This window comes from Zingiber officinale, chromosome 1B, assembly GCF_018446385.1.
Source record: "Zingiber officinale cultivar Zhangliang chromosome 1B, Zo_v1.1, whole genome shotgun sequence".
NCBI lineage: Eukaryota > Viridiplantae > Streptophyta > Magnoliopsida > Zingiberales > Zingiberaceae > Zingiber > Zingiber officinale.
Window position 1 is genome coordinate 125,455,627 of NC_055986.1, and position 25,599 is coordinate 125,481,225.

At 39.7% G+C, this 25,599-nt stretch overlaps 4 protein-coding genes across 9 annotated transcripts; 2 read left to right on the plus strand and 2 right to left on the minus strand.

Annotated features, from left to right (window-relative positions):
* Positions 1-11,423: 11,423 nt before the first annotated feature.
* LOC121977263 (epoxide hydrolase 4-like) lies at positions 11,424-14,965 on the plus strand. Of its 2 annotated transcripts, XM_042529858.1 has the most exons (7): positions 11,424-11,549; positions 11,684-12,434; positions 12,509-12,598; positions 12,681-12,748; positions 12,848-13,424; positions 13,499-13,620; positions 14,576-14,965. In XM_042529858.1, exons 2-5 carry the CDS (start codon positions 11,739-11,741, stop codon positions 12,981-12,983), a joined length of 990 nt encoding a protein of 329 aa, XP_042385792.1. In that variant the 5' UTR covers positions 11,424-11,549; positions 11,684-11,738; the 3' UTR covers positions 12,984-13,424; positions 13,499-13,620; positions 14,576-14,965. The 2 variants fall into 2 exon arrangements, with proteins under 2 accessions (XP_042385792.1, XP_042385787.1); XM_042529853.1 differs by lacking the exon at positions 11,424-11,549 and having other exon boundaries at positions 11,578-12,434.
* A 415-nt stretch (positions 14,966-15,380) lies between these two features.
* LOC122041856 (transcription repressor OFP7-like) lies at positions 15,381-16,250 on the minus strand. The gene has a single exon (XM_042601710.1). It carries the CDS (start codon positions 16,248-16,250, stop codon positions 15,381-15,383), a length of 870 nt encoding a protein of 289 aa, XP_042457644.1.
* A 3,426-nt stretch (positions 16,251-19,676) lies between these two features.
* Positions 19,677-20,561, plus strand: LOC121977313 (proline-rich protein 3-like). Its single transcript, XM_042529903.1, has 2 exons — positions 19,677-19,929; positions 20,011-20,561. Exons 1-2 carry the CDS (start codon positions 19,698-19,700, stop codon positions 20,334-20,336), a joined length of 558 nt encoding a protein of 185 aa, XP_042385837.1. The 5' UTR covers positions 19,677-19,697; the 3' UTR covers positions 20,337-20,561.
* On the minus strand, positions 20,561-25,232 carry LOC121977279 (dehydrogenase/reductase SDR family member on chromosome X-like). Of its 5 annotated transcripts, XR_006110772.1 has the most exons (10): positions 24,983-25,231; positions 24,838-24,904; positions 24,223-24,251; positions 23,927-24,135; positions 22,687-22,805; positions 22,421-22,522; positions 22,268-22,343; positions 21,660-21,813; positions 21,360-21,568; positions 20,561-20,759 (listed from the first exon to the last, which is right to left on the minus strand). XR_006110772.1 is itself a non-coding variant. In XM_042529893.1 (9 exons), the coding sequence occupies exons 1-9, from the start codon at positions 25,205-25,207 to the stop codon at positions 20,754-20,756; spliced, it is 987 nt and encodes a 328-aa protein (XP_042385827.1). In that variant the 5' UTR covers positions 25,208-25,232; the 3' UTR covers positions 20,561-20,753. The 5 variants fall into 5 exon arrangements, 4 of the variants coding, with proteins under 4 accessions (XP_042385827.1, XP_042385814.1, XP_042385821.1 ...); XM_042529893.1 differs by lacking the exon at positions 21,360-21,568 and having other exon boundaries at positions 24,983-25,232; XM_042529880.1 differs by lacking the exon at positions 20,561-20,759 and having other exon boundaries at positions 21,150-21,568; positions 22,268-22,363; positions 22,456-22,522; positions 24,983-25,232.
* Positions 25,233-25,599: the final 367 nt, after the last annotated feature.

The window sequence follows — 25,599 nt, forward strand, 5'->3', positions numbered from 1 at the left end:
GAATGCTAACGAAACCATACAATACATAGCTCTAATTGTTCTGCTTTGCATCATGACCTTATCAAATGAAGCAAGGAGTTTCCTTTGGAGAACAGATGGATTATATTGAACAGAAGCTCCAATTGTACCAAACTTAAATTCATCAGACTTTGTGAAGCTTATCAATCTTTGGCTCCTTTGGTTCTTTCATTAACCAACTATGTAAAGGAGCTTCATTCCACACTAACCAAACTTGCACGTGTTTCCAATCTCCATGCAGGAAATCTTCATAAAGTAATTCTCAAGTTATAACTTCTTTGTGCTTAAGAATGTTGTTGGCCAACTTTAGTCATTCTTTCCTTTTGATTTTGAAGTCATCCAAATTTCATTTACAAATACCAGAATTTCTGTTTTTACTTGATCATTTAGCTTGATATAGTTCTCTAAAGTTTGAATGAGCAAATCATTCTGTTCAATCACAAATGGACATACATTTGCATAAACATAGATGTGCTACTGGGCCTATACCAATTTCTTAGAATAATTATCTAAAACAACCAATTAGATCTTTTGTTGAAGTACGTACATGTGATTTTATTGAACTACGTGCATTATATGTTGATTTCATTTACATGCATTATATGTTGATGTTCAGTATAGTCATCTATTATATTAATGATAATATATTGAAAGTTATTTTTTGTTGCAGAAAAAAATATTAGAAAGTCCACCCGAATCTCAAAACACAACTAATATTCCTGATGATGCAATTAGCATTGTGTTTGGCAATGAAGCTCGGGGTAGAGTGCGTGGAATGAGCTTTGGAGTGACACCATCGAAAGTTGGAGCTTCTGTGCAACAAAATGGAATGGTTCAACAACTTCAAACTATAGTACAAAATGTTCAACAACAAATGCAAGAAATGAGGCAACAAAATCAACTAGAAATGCAAGAAATGAGGTCTATGTTTTTACAAAGTATGAGACAACAAAATCATCCAGAACAGGCTAGTAAGTAAAAAAAATATATATAATAAGTTTGATATGTACACTTAAATGCTTTTGAATTATCATGATGGCATTGTTTGACACGATTTGGTTATAAAATTAGATTGCTAGTGGTGGTATTTGTAGCGATATTGGGAATGAATTTGGTAGCAATAGCGATATTAATATTGGTGCCAAAAAAAGTGGTGATTTTGGTCATGTTTTTTAGGTGATTATCATAAAATTATGTATTTCTGAATCACAAAATTGTTACAAAAATATATATGATTGAATTAATAACTTTGTATTGTTTATTTACAGTCAAATTCGAGAAATGCGAGTCGTGGAAATATATGTGCTAATACTAAATGTAAGCTACTTCATTGGTCTGCTGATGAATTAGTTGTTGCAGAAGGTCGAATTGCATCCACAGATCCAAATACAAAAGTGCATCACGTTATTCTTGGTGGATCATGTTGGAAAGTTTGGGTTGATAAAGTTTTGGTGGAAAAGGTGGACCTAATTCGACCAAATGATGAAATGCAGTTTCTTGATGATGCAATAGGAAGCATTGTTGCATGGTTATCGAAATTTATAGTATTGTGTGATTGATACATAATATACTAATTTGTGTGGATTGTAAGTTTAATTGTTGTTATGTAATAACTAGTTTGATAGAGATTTTGTATCTTGTTTAAGATCTTTAAATTTTTTTGGTATAATGAAAAACTATGACTTTTGTTAATTTTGTGGATTTATTTGCACGAAATTTATTGTAAAATTTTGGTTTATTATTTTCATCAAATTAATATTTTTTTAATATAGTTAAGACTATCAATAGCGTACATTTATAAGCTGCAAATTATTATCCTTAATGCATAAAAATACTTTCCGCGGCGTGCTTTGCGCGCTACGGATAATATTATCCGCAGCGCGCAAAGCACGCCGTGGAAACTACTATTTGTAGCGTGCTTTGTGCGCTGAGGATAATACTTTCCGCAGCGCACAAAGTACGCTGTCAATAATTTAGGACTTTTAACAACTTTTAATTGTGCAGCATGCAATGCGCGCTGCGGAAAGAGAATTTGCACTCTGCGAAAAGCTGTTTTTGTTGTTAGCACAGCGGAATACAAACAACAACAAATAGAAGGCTAATTTAAAGACAAGAAACAAGAAAGTAAACCGCTAACACTTTTCCTTTAACATAGTTCGGAGATAGGGCTCCTACTCCACGGCTATCCGTAAGGTAGACGATCCCTCAATCCTCCAGTGGATTAGCCTCCGGCAAACTCAGACTATCTCAAATCTCCTTGTGGGTGGAGAAACCTCACCACAACTCCAACCAAGACCTCTTGGAGATAAAGAAAACCTTGAGCATTTAGTGACTACTAATTAGGGTTAACCACCATTAATTTCGTCACCTTGGTCAGCCATCCTAAACTTCATCTTATAGAATTTGGGAAGAAATAACCTTGTTGTTTATCGTTAACAGTCGACTGGCCCTTGCACCAGTCGACTGGTGTCAGCCCAACGGTACTCCAACAGTTCTTTACTAGTCGACTGGTCTTTGCACCAATCGACTGATCCTTACCGTTCGGGAACAAAAACTCTCTGTGCTCTGCCCCAATCGACTGATCTCAGTACCAGTAGATTAGTAAAACTCTAAACCTAGGGTTTCCCTTTCCGAGCACATTTCTCTCGCACTCGGACTCTCATAACTCACTAGACTCTTCTTTGCGGCTTTGACCTCTTGCTTTCAAGCCTACTTCCTTTGGCTCTCGTCTCTCGGATGCATCTAAGCCCGCAGCTCGACCCAATATCAACCTTCGCGTATGACTCGAAGTCGCTTCCCTCGACCCTTGTCCTTACTGTCTTGTCCACAGTCCCTCGGATGCTCCATCCTTCATCGAACTCGAAACCATCAAGCCAAGTTATATGTGTATCCTGTAAATATGCACACTCACATACACATATCAAATACAAGGGTAAACCTAACTTAAACCCTTTGCCCAAACATCAAAATACATGGTCACATGGACCCTCAAGATTACATCCAATAAATAGTGCTCGTGGCTTTCACGTTCGTTTAAAAACTTTTGAGAGACAAACATAGTGGAATAAAGGAAAATAAAAGCAATGCTAACATACCCAAGTTTTACTTGGTTCAGAGTCTATGACGACTCCTACTCTAAGGCTCACACTCGTTGAGTGCTTTCGATGAGCAATCACTATCAGTTCGAAAGAGTACAAGTTGAGATTTACAATTGCAATAATTTAAATGTACCGACAATCTACAAATTTGAAGAACAAAGCCTTCGGTTGTCGGAGCAGTGTTTGGGCATTGTAGAAGTGTTTTCTAAGCAACGCGCAAGAGAGAAACTTCTTTGAATTGATGTCTTGAAGTTGTTGATTGAAACCTCCTTTTATATCCCCGTCCGAGCGCCTGGATCCCCTCCCGAGTGTCTGGATTGTGCTGATATGGAGAGCTCTCATCAAAACTTCATTCCTGAAGTTTATCCACATCTAGGTGCCTAAATCACTGGCGTTGGTCAGCTAGCCGTCGCACTCCAGCTCAGCATGCCGATGAAATTTTGATCGTTCAGGCGCCTGGAGCACCTCCGGACACCCGAACTGCCTGGGTGCTTGGCCAGGCACCAGCCCAGGGGCGCATCTTCATCGAGGCTTGTCTAAGGGCCCGAACCCTCTCCGGGCGCTCGGACCCTCTCCGAGTGCCTAGACCAGCTTTCTGCAACTTCTTTTTCCTGTAAAATAAAGTTAGTACAAACAATAATATATAAAGTATAATAAGTTTTGACAGCTTTCAGACTATCCAGTCTTGACTTTGAGTTTCATTGAAATTCTGGATCGAACTGATGCTACTGTTCCCTCTTAGGGGAACGCATCCTCACATACTCCTCTTAGGAGAAATTACCCAGACCGATCCTCTAGACCGATCCTCCAAATCGTCTATACTTTTTCTCAGTATCCGAGATATCAGGACTTCATGCTGGAAGTCCAATCCCCGACTTGTCCAGACTTCCACCTGGTGTCCGCAACCCCTTGGATTTTCACCTAGCATCCTTGACTATAGGATTTAGTCCAACGTCCTTGACTCGCCAAAACTTTGCTCATTCCCCCGGACCAAGACTTCGTTGCCTACTGTAACTAGGACTTTCTACCTGCCTAGCCTCAACTAGGACTTTTCTTTGCCTAAAATCACTTAGGACTTTTCTGCACACTTAGTTTAATTTGATAGACAACAAGAAATCTTAACTTTGAACCTTTTGTCATAATCAAAACTTATGCTCGATCATCTAGTCTTCCTACACCAACAATCTCTCCCTTTTTGATTATGACAACACAATTCATAGTTAAGTAAAGTATAACATAAGTAAAGAATTTGAGCATAAATTTGATAATTTTAACAAAGTAAAAATTCTCCCTCTTATGCTCCCACTCAATCTTTTGAGAAAAAACTTATTAAGTTATTTGTGACTTAACTTGTGATTTAACTTTTAGTCTTTCTCCTCTTCTTTGACATAAATCAAAAAGAATACTAAGTAGGGAGAAAATTGTTTAACTTGTAAAGATAGTAGTTAATTTTGAAAAACTATCTTTTTCCAAAAATTTAACTTTTAAGCTCCCTTTAAAATTATCACTTTAACTTTCTTTTAAAAAATTTAACTTTAAAACGAGTTTCTTTGCTGATCATTCAACTAATTACTTAAAAATAATTTTATTAAAAAAACCTTTATCTAAATACTTAGCTTTAAAAAGAATTTCCTTTGAAAAATACTTAGCTTTGAAAAAGATTTCTTACTTAGTTTTAAAAAAAAATCTTGTAAAAATACTTAGATAAATACATAGCTTTTGAAAAATATTTCTTTAAAAATACTTAGCTTTGAAAAGATTTTTCTTGTAAAAAACTTAATTAAATACATAGTTTAAAAAAATCTATTAAAATTTTGAAGAAGTAATTGATTATGAAAGAGTTTAACTCATAAAACATTATTTTGAAAAACATTTTAACTTTTGAAAATACTTAATCTTTGAAAATATTTAATTTTTGAAAATATTTCTCTCCTCGAATTTTTTTTTAAGTAATTTGTTTAGGTTGTAGAGGACAGTGAGCTTAAGTAATTTGCATTGATTAATGACTATAACCCTAGAGTCTAAGCATGAAAAATATAAAGTATTTATTTTCCTGATTTTTCATCTTACCCTTTATAAGTTATCAAACATGTTAAGCTTATGAGTTTACATGAGATGAAGTTAATTTTTTTAAGTTGATTTTTAAGTTTGAGAATATTATCTCAGAATTTTGTAGAATATTTAAGTTTTGAGTTTTAGAATATTTAAGTTTGAATTTCAAAAAAAAATCTAAATTTTAAAAATTTAAGTTTAAATTTTTTATAAAAAAATTAAGTTTGAAAAATAAATAATTAAGTTTTTGAAATTTATTAATAATTATGCTTTTTTAATTTTAATTAAGTTTGATTAGATTTAAATTTTAATTATGTTTGAAAAGATTAAGTTTGATTAGGTATAAATTTTAATTAACTAATTTTAAACTTAAATTCATCTCACCCTTTTTCTAGATTGTTGTCAATCAAGGAACTTTATCTGTTTTGTGATATAGTTAATTTTATCTTCAATTTAGATTAAAATCTAAGGAGTGATTTACATTTGAGTTAGACTAAGATTTAACAGTTAGTCAATTAAATATCCATTTCAATAATTAGCTTCCAGACTGTGGTAAGACACTAAGCCTTCTTGGATATTAGAGCAACAACCACTTTTAGATAAAGTCTTTTAAAGAAATTAAATATTTAATTTTATTTCTTAAAATCCTAGGTCTAACTAGTCAAGTGTCGATCAAGTCTAAGTCCTTATCTATCATAATCTAAGCATGAATAAGAAAAGCAATAAATCAAGTATTAAACAGGTCTATTTAATAACAGAAATGATCTTATTATTGACTCCTCCTGGATCATAGTCTCGATAAGATCTATCAAGATAATGGATTTGATCCTTAGGGATCCAATATTGATTGGATCCAACTTGATTAATTAGGTTAGATTTAGGGACTCATGCTTGGACTAGTTTTCTATTTAGTCGATTCACTAAGGATAAGTATGATTTGAATCGACATTTGGCCTTATATCCGAGTTCGGATCGGTTATATACGACTCTTTGTTTCCCAAGAATTAGATCAACGTTCTTGGAATTCAAAGTGAAATGTTCCAACGTTTCCTTAAGTTCTTTAACTTGAGTTCTCATATTGGAATTTTCTTCCTCAAGTTAGACTTGAGTTGGAGTTCCAATTTTATCTTCTCAATTAATGAACTTGGGTTAGTCTTTTCCTTAAGGGCTTTGATCTCCTCTTGGAGTGACTTGATCCGGAGGTTGGATTTAGCCATCTTTCTAGATAAGTAGGAAATTTAATTATGTGATCTAATTAAAGAAATACTTACAGTGGATTGGGAACTTTTTGAATTGGATACGGATTCATGGCTTTTCTTGGACTCAGCTTTTGATTCTGTCTCGAACTCGGATTCAGTTTTGGCAACATGAACTTGTATCAGTAGTGCCAATAAGCTTGGTTGACTTGTTCTTCTTCACCTGACTCTTTCAATGACTCAGACCACGTTGCATTCAATGCCTTCCTTCTTCCTTACTTCATGTTTGGACATTCTGGCTTATAGTATCCCTTCTCGTTGTAGCCATAGTAGGTAACTTTAGACTTGGCTTTGTATTCGATTGAGTCACTTTCTTAATCTCTAGTTTACTAAAACACTTCTTTTTCTGGTATAGTTTCTAAACTAGGTTCATGAGTTCAGTGGTAATTTCATCATCTTCTTTCAAGTTTGATTCACCTTTAGACTCGTGTTCGATTTGGTACTTCTTCCTAGACTCCTTTGTCTTGCTTGTCCTGCAACCAACGCAATACCTTTCTTGACCAAAAGTGTATTAGTATATTCGTGAAGTTCAAATTCCAAAAACAATTCATCTAATCCAATTAAAGAGAGATCCTTAGAAACTTTATAAGGATCTACCATGGATGTCCACAAAGTGTTCCTCGGAAAAGGGTTAAGGGCATACCTTATAACATCGTGATTTTTCAGCTTCTGACCAATTGCATGGAGACCGTTGAGAAGGTTTTGGACACGTGCATGTAGTTGGCTCACCATCTCACCCTCCTGCATTTTTTACATTATATAATTTGTTTAAAATTAGTTCTCTTTTGCTTACCTTTATATCGGAAGTACCCTCATGCAGCTTGATTAGCTTTTCCCATAACTCTTTGGCGCTGTTGAAGGGGTTGACCCAATTCAACTCTTCTTTGGTTAAGCCATATTGGAAAGTTTGAGTGGATTTAACATTAGCTTCAATCTTCTTACAGGTTGGTGCGTCCCATTTGTCGTAGGGGACGAGAGCTCCGTCTGGATGATTATCCACATTTCCACCTACGTTTTAAGGTGGTACTCCATTCGGATCTTTCAGTAGCCATACTCTTCACAAGAGAATAGTGGTGGATAGTCCCCATAGATTGGGTCGGGTATGTAAAGGAAGAGATTGATTCAATTAGGGCACGTTGAGTCTTCTTGTCTTCCTCTTGCTTCTTCTTCCCCATTAAGAAGGACCTTGGGTTGCTGGCTCAATCCTATGGAAGACTTCCACTGTACTTGTAGGATCTCCAGTGATAAGTAAGAAGCAATAGCCTTGTGATGGATTTGGGTCAGCTCTTCGTTAGCTATTGTTTCAGTTTCATTATTACTTTAGAGATTGATGATGGCTAGATCCTATTGTAGATGCATTCTTTAGTTCATTATTGATGTATCACAATTCACACAATTGGTATCAGAGATAAAGATTAGATTATCATTAGTTTTGGAGGCGTAAGGATTATTTTTCAATGATTGGGCACATATGCATCATTTTTTGAATTTGACTCCATATGGATGAGAAAAATTGATGTATATGTTGGTGTAGAGAGCATCAGACGATCGGACCTGTGTTTTGATTATGGCAAAGAGCTCAAAGTTAAGATTACTTGTTGTCTAACAAATGTGAATGAGCTTGCAGGAAAGTCCTAAGTGTTATTAAGCAAAAGCCCTAGTAGATTCTAGGCAGGTGGAAAACCCTAGGGGAGGTAACCCTAGGTCCTAGGGGATAGTAACCCTAGGTCAATGAAGTCCTGGTCTGGGGGACTGGCGATGTCTCGGCGGGTCGAGCACTTTGGGCGAAATGCTGGAGTCGGGGACTCCAGGGTGAAAATCCTGGTGGTCCCGGACCAAGTGGAAGTCTGGAAGAGTCGTGGAGCGGACATTCAGTATGAAGACCTGAAGTCTCGAACACTGAGCAAAAGTCCAGATGGTCTGGAGGACCGATCTAGCAAAATGTAAACTCTCCTGAGAGGAGTAGGTGAGGACGCGTTCCTTGAAGAGGGAATAGTAGGCGTCGGTCCGACCTAGAGTTTCAATGAAACTCAAAGTCAGGATCGGGCAGTCCGAAGATTGTTAAAACTGATTTTACTTCACATGTTATTTGCCTATTTTCTAAACTCTATTTTAGAAGAAACTAACATTTTGTAGGTTGAGGTTTCGGCCTTGATCGGTCGACCGAACCTCTGGATCGGTTGACTGAACCTTTGAGTAAACAAATCAGATTTTCAGCGAACAGATCAGGTTCAACTAAGGGACTAGTCAACCGAACCTCAGATTCAGTCGACCAAACTGAGGATAGGGATCGACATAATTGGACCGGGTTGACCAGGTTAGATAAGCCAGCGAGGTCAATAGGATCGGTCAAACGAATGATGTGATCAGTAGACCGAATGAAGACTTATCCGAGCAGCAGAACCTGGACTTGAAGCCAGGCCGATTCAAGCAGGATCGTTAGACCGAATAGTGGGATTAGTCTATCGAACTGTGGGATCAGTCGATCGATCAACGTCAAGTCAAAGACTGATCCTGAGATCAGTGGATCTTGATCAGGTCTGACTAGGCTATAAAAGGATGGTCGACCATTAGTTTTGACACAACGATTTTAGAACAATCAATTGAGAACAATCAATTCACTCATTGCTTCATCTTGATCATGCTACTTTTGCTTGTGCAAACTCTACTACTACAACGCTGGAAGGTTATCCAACAACTACGCTTCATCTTTAATCCTTGTTGTTGGTATATTTAATTTATTGCATTCATTTAAAAGTGTTAGTAGCTTGTTACTTTACACTTCATTTTTAAGATTATGCTTCATCAGAAGAACTTTATTAGATTGTTCATCTGAAGCGATTGGACTACGAACTAAGTAAAACCAATCGTGTACTTGTCTCTATTTTAATTTCATTCCGTTGCTACTCTAGTTTGATTTGGTTTTACAAAAATGGAAAGATTTTATAATGATCGAGATTCACTACTCCCTCTTTCGTCTTCTACAATCCTATAATAGTAAACTGGGAGAGCAAAGCCCCTAGAGCAGACAATTTGATCTGACTGAATGGAGCGCTGAGTCAGGGGAGATGATATGTTCATGTTTAAGGAGTCGAGGGAGCCGAGCTATTGGAGTCGAGAGAGTAGAGCCCTTAGAGTTAGGGGAGTAGAACCCTTAGAGTCGAGGAGAATAGAGCCCTTGGAGTCTAGGGAACATATCAGCAAAATCTGAGCTAACTGAAAGGAGTGCAGTATGGGAAGCTGAACCCCTGGAGTCTAGGAAGTTGAGCCCCTAGAAGTATCTGAGTAGAGCGATGGGATACAAGCAACTTGATGGACAGTATTGGTGCTAACTGAGCATCTAGACGAGTAGAGATTTGGAGAGAGGTTTTAGAGAAACCAAGCAAAGTTTTGTCCTAGTGGTGAATCCGCTCAGGGGTGACCAGAGAGTCATCTCGGATATCCCAGTTGGACTTGGCCACTCTTCCTATCTTAGGCAACCCGATTGGGACCAATCAAGTCGACCCCTCCGGAGTTCGACCTCCCTATCAACAAGAATATTGACATCCCTGGCTTACGTGGAAGTTTCCGATACTCCCCGTATCACACATCTTCAAGATAAAAGGTTACGTTGCCCACACCTTTCGAGAGAGAAACGACTATGTTATCTATGTCTTCCGGAAGCAACGACTCAATGAGCCGTGTAATATGTGAACTTCATCCAAGGAAATTCAGGTGAGTCGAGCCAGAGGAGTCGGCCGAGCCAAGTCCTTAGTGTTGGAGTAGACCGAGTCGGAGAAGTCGGGTGAACCGAGTTCAAAGTATTATGATAAATTGAACCAGAGGAGTCGGTCGAGCCGATTCCCTAGTGTTAATATAGACCGAGCTGAAAGAGTTGATTAGTCTAGATCCATTTTAACTTTCACTCTTATTTAACCTACCTAGGAGCGAAGTCGGACCTCACCTCATGTATGCCTTTGTCACGTGCATAAGTAGTTAAAAGTGTTGTATTTGATGAGAAGAAAACATATATTGACCTTTGATGTGATTGTTGAAGGAAGCAGGGTGACCCAAGCATTCGTGAACAAGCTTGGTGTTCGGCTTGGTAAGAACTTATTTATGTTCGTTTAATATACATAAGATTAATTAAACAAACAAGCTTGAACAGCTCGTTAAGCTAAACAAACAAACTTGAACACATATGTGTTCAGTTCGTTAACGTTCGTGAACAACGTTCGTGAACAATGTTCACGAACCATATTTATTAATAAAATTCTTTCAATATGCTAAATAAATAATAAAATAAAATAAATAAATTTAAATTATCAATCTTAATAACCAATCAAACAATTAAAAGTTTCAAACAATCAAACAAGCTTAAATTAAGAGCTTGATAACATCTAAACGAACCAAGCTCAAGCCAAGCTCGAACCAAGCCCAAGCCAAGCTCAAGTCAAGCTTGAATTGAGAGCTTGATAACATCTAAACGAACCAAACTGAAGCCAAGCTTCAAACAAGCTCAAGCTCATAAAAAATAAACCAAGGCAAGCTTGAACACTCATTTCAAAAGCTTGGTTCATTTTAAGTTCGGCTCGGCTCGGTTATCTTATCAAACAAGCTTGAACACCCTAAAGCTCGGCTCGACTCGGCTCGTTTATAACCCTACCTGTCACAGGGTCAACGCGGAGGAGGTAAATTAAGGATGACTACTAATCTTTGAAATAGTCACTAACACATGAAGAAAATATTTATCTTGATTATACTAAAATTCAAACTCTAAATTTTATGATTAAAATATCTCATGCACTATCCATTAGATTGTCCCGAGAAAATTATTGTCGAAAGAAGTACGGTCATGAAGAAAGTTGGCATTGAAGTCAATCATGCAGGCATGCTGAAAATGTCTTTTCATATCGTGAAACAAAAGAAAGTGCATGCGTAATCATGATCAGCTCGACCGGTTCCTTAACTTGGTGGACTAACCTTTTATGGTTTAGTTTGGAGGCCAAATTCCAACAACTCTGCAGGGAGAATCAAAGAAAAACAAAATTAAACCGTGTCCTATAGCAGTCCGGATTTAATGTATAGGTGAAGTGGTTGAGCAACATGAACGCATATACAGATGATCGCCGAGTCAAATAGTTCTGTTAGTTTCTTGTTTTAACTAGCAAATCTAAAAAAGATACGAGATGTTGCCATTGATTTGGTTTCTGTGTTCTTCTTCAATTTGCTTTTTAAAAAATCAAAAATTTCCTATATAAACTCCATTCCGATTGCCAGATTTAGATTGAGCGAGGAGTAGAGTGCCAGTGGGGAATCGGTTCCAGAATCGAAAATGGTTAACTGGGTCGAGGCACAGAAGCCGCTCCTCCACTGGCTGGTTCACCGGGCGGGCCTCCGGCAGCAAGCTATCGAGATCGAGCCCGGCACCGTCATGTGCATGTGGGTTCCCAAGCACAAGGCCACCAACAAGAAGGCGGTGGTACCGGAAGCAGCAGCAATAACCAAGACGGCCTTCCCCGCCGCCCCGGCCAACGCCGCCACCTCCGCCAGTGAGAAGCCGGCGGTGGTCCTGGTGCACGGCTTCGCCACTGAGGGGATCGTGACGTGGCAGTTCCAGTTCGGGGCATTGACGAGCCAGTACGACGTGTACGTGCCCGACCTCTTCTTCTTCGGCGGCTCCACCACCGCCTCCGCCGACCGCTCCCCGGGCTTCCAGGCCGAGTGCCTCGCCGCGGCGCTGAGCAGGCTCGGCGTCGAGCGGTGCACCGCAGTGGGGTTCAGCTACGGCGGGATGGTGGCGTTCAAGATGGCGGAGCGGTGGCCGTCGCTGGTGACGTCGCTGGTCGTCTCCGGCTCCGTCTTCGCCATGACGGACTCGATCGGCAAGGCCACGCTGGACCAGCTCGGCTTCGCCTCCTCGTCGGAGCTCCTAATGCCGGAGTCCATCAAGGGACTCAAGGCCCTCCTCTCCATCTCCATGCACAAGAAGCTCTGGTTCCCCGACTTCCTCTACAGGGATTTCCTGGAGGTTCTTAATTCTTATTCCAATTTAATCCATATATTTTACAAAATAGCGATCTAAAATTGTTCATCCGTGAACAGATCATGTTCAGCAACAGGAAGGAGAGAGCAGAGCTACTGGAAGGTTTGGTGATCAGCAACCAAGACGCCAAAGTGCCCACTTTGGATCAGGTTAATTAGTTTACTTAACACACACAAGTTGAAATTAACACAATTTAGTTTTTGACAAACATTCTTCTGAATTGCTTGACAGAGAATCCTGTTATTGTGGGGAGAGAATGACAACATATTTAACTTAGAGCTTGCCAAGAAGATGAAAGAGTGAGATAATCAGTTATAATCAGGAAGCAATTACTACATGCATCTACTTCTTTTTAACGTGTTTTTTTTTCTCCTTCGCTTTTGGACAATGCAATGCAGACAACTGGGCGAGAAGGCTACTGTGGAAATCATAGAGAACGCAGGGCATCTTGTTCACGTCGAGAGGCCGTGTGTTTACAATCTCCACCTAAAGAAATTCCTTGAACTCGTCAATTCTGAAGACGCCAAGAACTGACTGCATAATCCTCATGATTCAATTACATGTTTGTGAACCACATTATTATTGTTTGTATTGTCTCTAAATTGTGAGAATAATCGAAAGTTTTGGAATGTTATTAAGGATATAATTTTTATCTCTTTCGATTTCTTCTTTTATGATATTTGTTATTAAAACTAAGTTGGTCAAAGTCAAGATTTGAGGTCCAATGAAGTTCGAGTCCGACGTGCGTGGTTTTATTTTGCGGTTCGTTAGTTGGTTCAATTCGACTACGAGCCCTAAAATCGTCGCGTGCGCCAACCCCTGCAGGCCGAAGCGCGTCATGATCGCGGCCGCCAGGTCGATCCTCCTCTCGCCTTCCCTCCGGGGCGCCGCCTCGAGGGCCGGATCGGCGCGGCCTTCCCTTCTTCGGTCCGTCCCGAAGCAGAGGCGGCCCTCTGCGGCGCTCCGCTTCTTCAGGTGCCCGCAACGTGTGTTCTCTCTTCCTTTCTTTCTCATCTTTGCGCGAGCTTAGTTTCTTTCGGATTGTTAAGGTCTCCTGTCGAGGCGAGCTTCTGTGTGGAAACGATGCTGCCGATGCACAGTGTCACGGCTTCCGCGTTGATGACGTCGATGCTCGCGATTTCGCGCAGGGGTTGTGGGTGGCTGTCGGAAGGTATACTCCGAACCATTCTTGTCATGGTTGCATTCCCATCTTTATGAAATTTGCTTATCTAACTGAAGCAACTCTGTAATAGGAGTTGGCTTCATCTGCTCTGATGAGGGATGTTATCTTAATTGCTTCACTTGAAACCCACATTTTACTGCAAGATAACCATTAGCCTAGGGCCCTAGAACATCATGTAACTATCTCCATTATAGAAGGGAAAATATTCGATTAACTAGTAAATACTAGGGGGGAAATAGAATTTCCACATAGGAATCACCTAAAGCTAAGATTTTTATAAGTGTAGCTAGTAAAGAGACTTCAAGAAGAAGCAAAATAATAAGAAATGGATCTAGGTAAATACTGATGTTCTCACGTAATCAGGTTGGCATATGTTTTTTGAGTCTCGTGTAAATAGGTTATATCTTTCACAATCTGATTGATTTGGCCAAGTTGCAGTCTGAGGCAATTTTGAGATCATGCGACAAGCATGGATGCCCTTGAGCATGAGTTCGGGATAAATATGTGGATTAGTATTCCAATGGAATTTGAGATGGTATTAGCATAATGGAGTTTCTTATGTAAGTGTTTGGTTTACAATCTTACTGTTAGCCCTACTCTTGAGACAAAATTTAAAAATATATTATCCCATGGCAATGCATTCTTTCTGTATTTGTATTCTATAGGTGTCTTATTTATGTTTTAGATGTCAGAGTTATCTTTTAAGTAACACCATCGAGATGTTAGAAAAAATGATCTTTTTTTAATTATAATGCTGCTATTGTTGGTGATTTTCTGTTAATTTTGCATAACAGAAAACCCAGAAAGTTATTAATGTGGAGAATTCATGGAGTCTTAACTTGCTATGAACTCAGTTTCTATAAAAAATTCTTACATTAATATCTGGCCAAACTAATCAGATATTTACTATACTGATATCACTTGCATCTTCAATTTATATCAGCTGGCAATGAGGATGTATGACAGTTGACAAGCAGATTGAAGCGGTACTTTGGTCAAAAAAATACCAATACCATTAGACGAAGTTAGCTTTGATTATGGAAGGAGGATAAATTGCAAAACTTGTGAGACATCAGATAGACAGATGATCCAAATATTCAATTGTTTTCCCATGCATTCATTTCTCAATATAATGTCACAGTTCATTTCTGAGCATCAGTCTTATGTTGGTCGAAGTTGTTCGAAAGGTTACTTCTGATGTTGTTTATCCATTTTTCTTGGATTATTTAGCCAAATCTTGTATCACAAGATGTTGCGATACTTGGTTTTGTATTAGCTTATTAAATTATAGTTCGTCAAATTAAAGGCAAATTTTGGTTGGTCATTTCTTCAATTTTGGCAATACTTGTCTTTTATCCTTCTGAGCTAGAGCTTAGATACTTGATTCTGTGTTGTAGATGGATGAATTGTAGATTTGGAATGGCAGCAATGCACGGTGCGGATTCTTCATGGTTGTTTTTCGTAAACAATTAGCAATTGATGCAATGTTCCTCCTGGCCATAATTTTTTGGTTTTTTGCTTCATTTCTTCTTCAACTTTTTATATTTAAATATAATGCTGCTTTAAAACCATCTTCTATTTTTTTTTTAAGGGAAAGTTTGGCAATTTGAAGACTGCGAAGAACTTCTTCTCGATGAGATGAATTGGATTTGGAGGAGCTTCTGGTAAAAATTGCCAGTGAGAACTGAGATGAAATGCAAGGAAAGATTCAATTCCGTCTGCGATCGACCTTGCACTAGTTTTTCGATCTATTTGCCAAACATGGCTTCGCAAATGTCCTCGAACGCCTGGAGGATCGCCCGGTGGTGCCTGTCGGAGTTCAACTTGAGGTACGAGTGGAGGAGCCGCTCCAGGTCCCGAGCCCTGTTCATTTCGCGCTCCACGATCATCTCCACCATGGAGCTTCTGAAGTCGCCGTAAGGGTCGGTGGACTGCTTGACCACCGCGAACCCTGCTGGATAGTTGCCCTTCGCCGGTGAGACGGAGACCAACGGCCGGAGGCCCTTCCACGTCGACCGCGTCGCGTGCCTTCGTGGCGGGAGTTGTGTGGACTTCATGCTCTGTGTATTTTTGTTTTTGTTCTTGTTCTTGCTGTTGGTGTGGCGGTAGAACTCGGAGGAATCGGAGGAGAAGCTCTTGGACGAGAACAAAGTAGTTCTCGATTCCTCCTCATCGTCGCTGCCGAAGAGATCGAGCTCGTAGTCCGACGAAGAAAGACAGGGGAAGCTTCTTCTTTTCATTCTCGGATCCAAATCTACCTTGCTCCTCTGCTTCATACCTCCATCCGGCTTCCACTTCCTCTCCTCCTCCTCCTCCGTACCGATCAAGGGGAGCAACGGCTCGGAAGCTTCGACGGACCGGAGCCCGCCACAGTTTTTGGAGACCTGCACGACCGGAGCTATGCGGCGGCGGCACCGCCGTCCATTAGCTGGAAAGGACCAGTACTGCTGGTCGAGCTTGCACCGTTGGTTCCATCCGGCGTCGACCTCGGTCTCCGGCAGCTGCGGCGTCAGAGATTTGGCGGCGACGCCAGCGGTGGAGCAGGAGGAACCGAGCAGCATCCGCGCGAACCGCTGTTTTAGCTTGCTGCTGCCACTTCTATCGACAGATTTTTCCATCATAAGAGTAAGAGATCACGTCTGCTATCGACTGGAACAAGATGAACGACGAGAAGCGAAAGAATGCGGTATTTATAGCAGAATCTAACGGAATTGGTGCCTGGAACTGCATGCTCATGGGGATTGTACCGCCCGTGACCTGCAATTGTTTAAGGCTCTTACAAAAGTCGACATGCGATGGGAGCAAGTAGTCCAACCACTAGAGTCCCATTTGAACAATTACAAGTTCAGTTTGGTGAGCTGAAACATATTTGAAATCGGACCGAGCAATGTAACAACGGCTCTCTTTGCAAACTAAGCATTAATTGTTTTTAATTTGGATTTTGATGTGTTCTTCTTGTAGGTGGTGGCTGCTAATGGAGAAGCAGGCAGATGCCTTCTCGTTTGGCCAAGAACCCTGTTGCTACGCCTTTGTCTTGCACGATGGCCCATTTCTGTTAGCAGACAAACAAAATCTAAATTGGGAGTCAACAACTGTTCATCTCTTTGTGAACAGCTATAGCCCATAGGCATGGCCATGGTGGTCCAATATATTTATCGCTTCTAAGTATCAAGTCTGATCAGAGTCATGATCGGCTAGATCCGAGCAGAGAATATTTGCATTGCTTTGATAGCTAATCTATTCCAGTTTTAAAAGTTTTCAGAGAATCAATTATACACTTATTTGTACCTGTAGGCTTCTTGCTAGTCCTATCAGTCAACAGTGAGAAAGATCCAAATTGGATTTTGATAGTAGGATTGTAAACTAGTTGAGCCAAGTCGAGTTTTAGGGTTTTCAAACTTATTTGATAGGGTAATCGAGTCGAGCCGAGCCGAACTTAAAATGAACTAAACTTTCGAAATGATTGTTCAAGTTTAGCTTGGTTTATTTTTTATAAGCTTGAGTTTGTTTGAAACTTGACTTGAGCTTGGCATACGCTTGATTCAAGCTTGATTTGTTTAGATGTTATCGAGCTCTCAATTCAAGCTTTTTTGATTGTTTGATTGTTTGATTGGTTATTGAACTTGATAATTTAAACTTATTTGTTTATTTTATTTTATTATTTATTTAGCATATTGAAAAGAGTTTTATTAATGAATATGGTTCGTGAATATTGTTCACGAACGTTAAAGAGCTGAACACATATGTGTTCAAGCTTGTTTGTTTAGTTTAACGAGCTGTTCAGGCTTGTTTATTTAATTAATCTTGTGTATATTGAACGAACATAAACAAGCTTTTACCAAGCCGAACACTAAGCTTATTCACGAACGCTTGGTTCATTTACAGCCCTATTTAATAGTCATCTTTCCATTGATCTTCGTATGGGCTAGATGTACCTTCGGTGGTCCTAGGGGTGTCAAAAATAAACCCGACTCGATGACCCAACCCGAGTCAACTCGAAAAAAAATCAGATTCAGATTGGACATTTTCGGATTCGGGTCGAGTTCGGGTTGGAGGGTTAAAACTTTTCGGATTAGGTTGGGTCAGGTTAGGATTAACCCGGGTTGACCTAAATAAATATAAGGGTTAGAGAGTTTTTTTTGGGTTAAATTGAATTTTATTTTGAAAATTAAGATGTTTTTATGTATATTAATATCATATTTGTATGATGATCCTGTCCGAAAGTCGAAAAGATAAAAAGTCAGGGATGTGGCGCTCATGCTGACCTTCTGTGGACTCCGCTCCGATCTGCAACAAAGATGACGTCAGTGTCGAGTCAGGGAAGGGGTCCCCGGTATTGGTCCTCCGATGCTCAAGTCAATCACCGGCGATGAAGTATAAGATGGAGCAATAAGAAGACTGTAGCGCAAACAGTGAATATCGCATGTATTGCGTACCTCTGCCGAGGCTTGGACCCCCTTTATATAGAGCTCCTGTAGTGCGCGTGCACGCTCCCCAAGGCGGGCACGCTGCCTCAAGTTTTTCCTTAAAAGACTTGTCGGTAAAGTGTCCCTGACACAGTACCTTAACAGGCAGAGTATATCTCTGAAGTGACAATGGAAGCTTCCGCCGTACGATCTTCTAATTGTCCATGCCCGGTGTTAGCGGCACTAACTCCTAAAAGGATATCACTGGATACCATAGAGAGTATGCTGCTAGGCCGAGTGAGTTGGCCGCTCGGCAGGTCCCCTCGCTGTTCCTTATGTCTCATCCGCTCAGCCGGAGATCCAATGTGCCAATGTCGAGTCCTGCCGCTTGGTCGAACTGGGTAGCCGCTCGACCGAAGTTCTGCTCTGCCAATGTCGAGTCCTACCACCTCACCGAACTAGATAGCCACTCGGCCGAAGTTCTGCTACGCCAATGCCAAGTCCTACTCCGCTCGGACCAGCTTCTGCACATCGTTTTCTTCTCCGTCCGACATCCCTTACTTCATTGAGCGTCGGGTGTTCGGCGCACGTCCGAGTCAGAGGCGGGATTGGATCGGGCATCCTTTTCTCCCGGTCGGGGCATCTCCGCCCGACCAGCCGATGATAATTGAGCGTTAACCGCCTTGACTTTGACCTTCACCGTGGCAACTACCCTCTGCGGGGTAGGACCCCTCCTTACTACCGCATCATATGATAATGATGAAATATTAAGATAAAAGTGAAGAATTATAGGGAAAATAGTAAAAAAAATCGTTTTGAATCGGATTTTCGGATATCTGGGTCGGATTCGGGTTGATCGAGTTTAGATTTAGGAGTTTTGGGTTGAACTTGAGTTCGGATAAGGTTTAGATTAGGTTTAAAAAAAAACTTAACCTGACCTAATCCGATCTAATCTATCTGAATTGACATTCTTAGGTGGTCCTCCTTCTTCATCCCAAACCAACAACGGACAACTCCTAGTTTGCTGGATCCAAAAGCAGTTTGATCACTTGCCGACCCAGTTAATTACCGACCCGATAAGGAAGCATCCGACTAGAGGCAACTCTTTATCCGATCTACCTACAATGACTTGTCCAGAGCCATAAAAAAAATCGGTTCATCATCCGATCTCCACTGAATCACACACTACTATGAAGTAATTCGTCAACTCTCCATGTTATTGTTTACGATGCTCAAGCAGAGTTCCTTTTGCAGGACCCCAACTGCAGCCATGGAGGGAAACGGCGACTTCTCCCGTCACACTTGGAAGTCGACGCTAAACATAAAGATAAATAGCCTGCCTTCATAATAAAACTAATATTACAGCGATCGAGGGTTGACTCAAATGCAAACCATCAACTTGTTCATGTGCGTGGTTCAATTCAAGATGCAGCAATTAAATCTGCGCCCCATCGTTTTACGATGCTTGATCCAATCAGGATTTGCGTGCATGGCCAGCTTCTCGCTGGCTAGCTATAATTTTTAATCTCTATATTTCACTCTTCTTCCTCTCTCAAGAAATCCAGCAAGCAGCTGCTATAAATAGGGTGGTAGTTCAGGTGCAATTGAATTATATAAGAACTGAGAGTTAGAAAGAGAGATTATACTTGGTAGTATACCATGGCTAGTGTTATTTCATCCATACTTGGTCGTCAACTTTGCCTTGTACTGGAGTTCTTGATCCTCAGCATTGCTCTCTGCCCTACGAATGCGAATGCCACAGCAGCGCCGGCTCGTCCTCCAGCACAGCTGCCAGTGTCATCGAACTTCACCATGGCAGCCGAGGGGGTCGTCTACTGCAGATGCTATCTCCCTGGCTATGTGCCGTCACTGGACGCTGCTCCTCTTCGAGGTGAATTTTTTTTACATCTAATTTCTTAATTTTAACAAATTTCACTCGTTAACTGTCGAATTTATATCGAATCTTGCACAGGTGTGGTGGTTCTTCTGAGGTGCAATGGTGGTGTGACGAGCAGCGTGGTCAATGTCAGGGGAGTCACCGACCGGCAAGGCTACTTCTACCTGCAGACGCAGCTGAGATCCAAGTACCTGGCTCGCTACTGCCGGGTATTCGTGGTGTCGTCGCCGGTGAGGACGTGCACGGTTCCGCAGCAATACAAAGAGCCAAGGAGAGGGACGAGAGATAGCAGTCGAGGGATCCCACTCATCTTCGAGAAGAAGTTGAGTGATGGAATCGTCCTCTACAGTGGCGGCTTTATCGAGCTCGGCCCTTCCAAATCCACTGCCTGTCGCTATTGAACAATGGAGCTCGTAAGCAGTAGAGTTGGTTCTGAAGATCAGCAGCTAGTTAATGACTTGGTTAGATTAAGGGGGTTGTTGCATGGGTAGAGATAACTGTGGTTTCAGTTGTTAGTTTCATGAGATTAAACCGAACTTTTAGTGGCATGCTGAAGATTTAGTTGCATGGGTAGAATTCTACAAGATTGAAGAGGCTCTTATTGATTTAATGAAGGAAACAAAAGTGATGAATCATTGAATTATAATAAATAATGGAAGTATTCGGGAGCACTTTCTCTTTTGAGTCAACTTAGAAACAAGCCAGGCTGATATTTACTTGAACATTTGTACTGTCTTGTTGAATATATTTTGATGCAGATGTCTCCTCCAGAATACACAGATAAATGAACTAAGTGGGAACTGAAATTGCACCAGCTATCATATCTGAAAAAAGAGATTTACATAACGTAAATGAGGAGACAAACAAGCTATCACTCCAATAGAACTTCACGTGTAACTTAAGCTACTTCAAACAGAAATTAGAGTTGAATAAACACCAAAAGGATTTATAGCAAGACCAGAGACAGGGCAACATAAAGACAAAAAGATAAGATATAGCATCGCGACTAGGAGAACTACCAAAGCAAAAAAAATATGTTCAATCTGATCACAATCCAAATAAGAGAAAAAAATATAACATTGTGACAAAAGATGAATACGCTCGCCCCCAGCGCCCCTGTCAATCCGTCCTAAGGTTAACACGGAAGAAGTAAATCACGGACGACTACTAACCTTTGGAATAGTGACTAGCACATAAGAGAGACATTTACCTCGGAAAAAAAAATATAACATGCATTTTAGTCTTGGTTGCACAAATAAGAATCAATATGAAGTTTACTGCCACCATCCAGCTGGCTGGCGGAGAAGAGGCAGGAAGTTAGCAACAAGAGACAAAGTTTTTTGTAAAATAGATTTTTTATGAAGTGACCAAAATGAGTTACATATAAATTCCACCAGAGTAGGCTAAAGCTCAGCATGAAAAACTTTGGCACCAAAAAAAGTCTTCACTCGTCCCCAATCGGATGACTAGGGAGCTAATCAAGCTTTGATAGGTTCACTATTCTTGACTTGCATTCTTGCAACAGCTCATATGAGCATAACCATAGTTCCTTTGAAAGTTTTGCATCATAGGAAACGGGAGAGGACTTAATTGTCCTGCCTTTTGCCCCATAGAAATATTTCCCTGATGCTTCCTAAAAAAAAGCATGATGAAAATAATAAATTCTAGTTTATTGGCTGGGTAGGAACCAACGGATTAACTGTTACTACATCAATGAGACTTACCGGTGATGCCAAAGCTGCATCAATGATAGAACCAACTCCAATTTCAGGTGATTGTAGCAGATGAAGGAATCCCAGAACCATAAAAGCCAGCTTTCGTAAGGATGGGGGAAGTTCTCGCATTATGTTTGTCTCAACGAATCCAGGATCAGCAGCCCTAATAAATGAGAAGGAAAGAGAGATAAATTCTTCATTTTTCAAGTTATACAATCAATATCTATGATATGATCTTACAAATGAACTGTTCAAACCATGGAGCACCATGACAAGCTAAAGCATTGCACAATATACAAAGGTATGTAAATGGTTTCCTCCTTTCACACTCAAACTATTAACTTTCACAAGGGCAAAATAAGTGTAGTTTAATCTTGGAATATGATAATTAAATAGCTTAAACAGAAAATAGGATGCCATAAGTTCAGAAGAATGACATAATATGATTGTTGTGGTGTCAATACAAAGAATGGATACATCTTGTTATTTAATTTGGTCACTTATAGTAGATAAGTAAAAAGGGTTTTGAATTTATTTAAAGAAAAAAAGAAGATAGCTTTAATTAGCAACAAAAATCAAGCAATATTTCATCTTATCCTTAGAGAATGGTTACATACATGACGGAGACAACTGAAGCTGAATCCATTGCATATAGTTGGCGATGGAGCTCGTATGAGAATAGCAGTGTACAAACTGTTATGAAGGCATACAAACTGTGTATCAGAAAAGAAATTGGAGTAATTATTCATATTTCACAATGGTGAACTTACATTTAGAATATTCATAGATTTGGGCAAAACAATACTTCTTTGAAGAAAAGACATGGAAGTTTTCTCTTGCTAGGATTCCCTTGTTTTGATCAACATGAGAAACTATGGTCAGAGATAAGCAGCACAGATTATTAGAATATAACACATTAATATGTAATGTTCGCATAAATGGAACAAAGAAATTTACTTAATCAATAAAAAAAACCTAGAAACATGGTGTCTTCTTTAATAACAATGATTATGGTGAGTTCTTGTTTTAAGCTCACCACATCTATGAGTAAATGATGTCACATTGACTATCCTTGAAGGTACTGGGCTATTTTTCAGCAGTGGTAACAGAATATTGGTCAGAAAGAATGCACCGAGGTAGTTTGTTTCTATCATCCTGCAATAAAAATCAAAAATCAAAACATAAATCCTACTATCAGAACAGGAACAAAAAAAAATGCCTTTCAGAGATAATCGGTTCGAGCAATTTCAACAGTTGAATCATGACTGTATGTTAACTTTTTTAAGAAGTAAGAATGCCCAGATATAAGACACAGGTGAACACAAATTAGCTAATATGTCAAGACACTATGTGGATCAGAGATCCATCCTACTATCACATAAAAAGTAGGCAGAGAATTATCTCAAGTAGGATCAGAAAGCTCTCTTCTAAATTGAAATATTGTACCCAAATTCTAGTATTGCACTGCTTGATGATTCAGATCTTTCTGTTAATACAGATCCATCGTTTGAATTCACTCAGCAATCTGAATGCAAAAATAAAGAAACATGCATCATTTTACACTTGTTTACCCTGTACTGTTGCATGAAACTCCAAGAAGAAACCTTATCTTATTGGAAAGGCTCTCTATGGAAGGCAAATCAAGTTTGCATGACATGAGTTTTCATAGAACACGACTAAATCAGAACTAAGGGTGTTTAAATTGAACTCAAGAATTTACTAGAAACCAAAATGGGAGGGTTCACTACTATTCTTTCTGACACTGGAAGTTTAGTCACATCTCTTTTTCTGATCACCAGCAGAGCAGCACATTTTTCAGATTATTTCAGAAACATTTATGATTCAAAATGAATGGACATCAAGTACAGCATTCCTTGTGAAATAAATCTTTCCTACGAACAAAGAATTGGCGCAAGCAGTCAAGGGCACAACTACTAATCTCAAAGGTGACTAATGAAGTTTTATTGAAGAGCAGCTACTTCTGTTAGAATTTCTGGATCAGACCATATTCAGACTGACTTGAACTCAAAAATCCTCTATCACTACTCACACAATCTGATTAATATAACAGTCATGCCGTTTTATTTTCTTATCCAAAACAAAAATTGTAAGATATACACAAGATTTCATAGAGAAACAGACATAATTTGCCATGCAATAAAAAGGGCAAGAATTCTTAAAGTAAGTGAAGGGATCGGGAAATGTTTGAAATGATAAACTGCAGTCCTGCAAAAGCTAATATAAAAGAAATTTGTAAGAAAGAACAAAGAGATTACTCATCAAATCCATCTGCAGTAACACGGGAAGATTTTGCTAATATTCCAGCATTGTTTATGAGAAGTTGTACTGAAGGATGAAGATTAGCATCTTGCAGCCACTGTTTTAAATTACACTCAAACTTCATAATCGAATGCATAGATGAAATGTCGAGTTGAAATGCTTCTACATAGGCATTAGGATCATGTTTCTTAATCTCCCAAACAGCCTGTACAAGATGCAGCAAAAACACAACATAATTTTGCAAAGTATAAAAGGAGATATATACCATTGATGCTCGAACTGTAAGATATACCTTATTTAGTGCCTGAGGAGAACGTGAAGCTTTTGATCGTGTAAATAAAATGAACAGATTGTTAGTTCATTAATATTCTATGATGAAGCATAAATGTAGTGCATGTGAAAAGATTCTGCAGTGGTTTACTTAATGGAGACAACATCAGATGCAGCTAAGAACAAATTCCCTAAAGTGTCGCATGAAAGTTTGTCAGTTCTTCAAGGAAGGACATAAAATAAACAACCAGTTTACTTGGCCGACTGGCAGAGTGGGTGTCGTACTGGGAACTAATTCAACGTGTCTTGAACATCTAAATTTTATTCAAATACATTTGTAAGCAAAATTTGATATGGACCAACAACTCATCAAGACATCACAAAAAAAACATAACTTTAATCAAATATCTCAAAGAAGATAACTATCACATTTCCTTAATGGTTCACCTCACGGAAAGAAAAATATATATCAAATGCAACTAAAGAACAAGTTCCCCTAGACGGCGTTGTACTAAGAACTAAATGCAACGCATCAAATGAACATTTGAATTTTGTTCATAAATAAAAATGAAAATTTGAGAGCAAGAGTTGATGTCAAATAACTGTTAAAAAAATATCGATCATCGCATCTTCTTACCGAGAAGAACATGGTAGCCTTCAGCTGCCAGAGCTCTGGCAGCAGCCTTGCCCAATCCAGAAGTGGCCTGCCAACAACAAGCGGTGAACAAACCCTCAGAGTTACAGAAGGGGTCAAGAGGCAAAAGCGAGCGGCTAGGGCTTACCCCGGTGACCACGCAGATGGGCCTCCGAACGGGGCACTGATGTCCTGGACTGAAGCGGCGGCGAGAAAAGGGCGGCGGCGGCGGGCGGAACAAGGAAGGGAAGCGGTTGGAGAGGTAAGGGAGCAAGAGCAGATACAAGCGGGAATAGACAAGGGCAAGCGTCCAATACACGGCCATCCTCCAGAACTGCAACGAGCACATCATCTTCGCCGCCTCCCAATCCATCTCCCTCCCTCCCTCCCTCTCTGAATCGATCAATGGCTTTCGCCGATAACAGAAGGGACCGTTTTGATTAAGCAAAAAATAAATAAATAAATAATCGACATTTTCTTCTGTTTATCTGTTAAAAATAATAATAATAAACGGATAAATTCTAAATAAATTTATAGATAGCTAAAAAAACAACATAATTTTTTTATTGTTATTTTCTTGCAATGGGCCAAGTCCAAACAGATGACTCGCTCAAATTGAAACGCTGACGCGTACGCGTGAAGAAGAAGAAGACGACCCTTTGGTTTTACAGTTCTGTTCGTGCAGTTGGAAAAGGATGCTTCCTAGCAACTTCTGTGAAGCTTTGTTCGACGATCAACGAAGCCTTGGCGCACAAACCGATTAAG

Excerpts from the sequence above, each read along its gene's own strand:
- LOC121977263 (XM_042529858.1), top strand. The coding sequence starts at position 11,739 with ATGGTTAACTGGGTCGAGGCACAGAAGCCGCTCCTCCACTGGCTGGTT. Across the intron at positions 12,435-12,508 it reads TCTACAGGGATTTCCTGGAG|ATCATGTTCAGCAACAGGAA; the intron begins GTTCTTAATTCT and ends ATCCGTGAACAG. Across the intron at positions 12,599-12,680 it reads AAGTGCCCACTTTGGATCAG|AGAATCCTGTTATTGTGGGG; the intron begins GTTAATTAGTTT and ends ATTGCTTGACAG.
- LOC122041856 (XM_042601710.1), bottom strand. The coding sequence starts at position 16,250 with ATGGAAAAATCTGTCGATAGAAGTGGCAGCAGCAAGCTAAAACAGCGG.
- LOC121977313 (XM_042529903.1), top strand. The coding sequence starts at position 19,698 with ATGGCTAGTGTTATTTCATCCATACTTGGTCGTCAACTTTGCCTTGTA. Across the intron at positions 19,930-20,010 it reads GGACGCTGCTCCTCTTCGAG|GTGTGGTGGTTCTTCTGAGG; the intron begins GTGAATTTTTTT and ends AATCTTGCACAG.
- LOC121977279 (XM_042529869.1), bottom strand. The coding sequence starts at position 25,207 with ATGGATTGGGAGGCGGCGAAGATGATGTGCTCGTTGCAGTTCTGGAGG. Across the intron at positions 22,523-22,686 it reads ATCATTTACTCATAGATGTG|TTTCTCATGTTGATCAAAAC; the intron begins GTGAGCTTAAAA and ends CTCTGACCATAG. Across the intron at positions 22,344-22,420 it reads AATCTATGAATATTCTAAAT|TTTGTACACTGCTATTCTCA; the intron begins GTAAGTTCACCA and ends CCTTCATAACAG.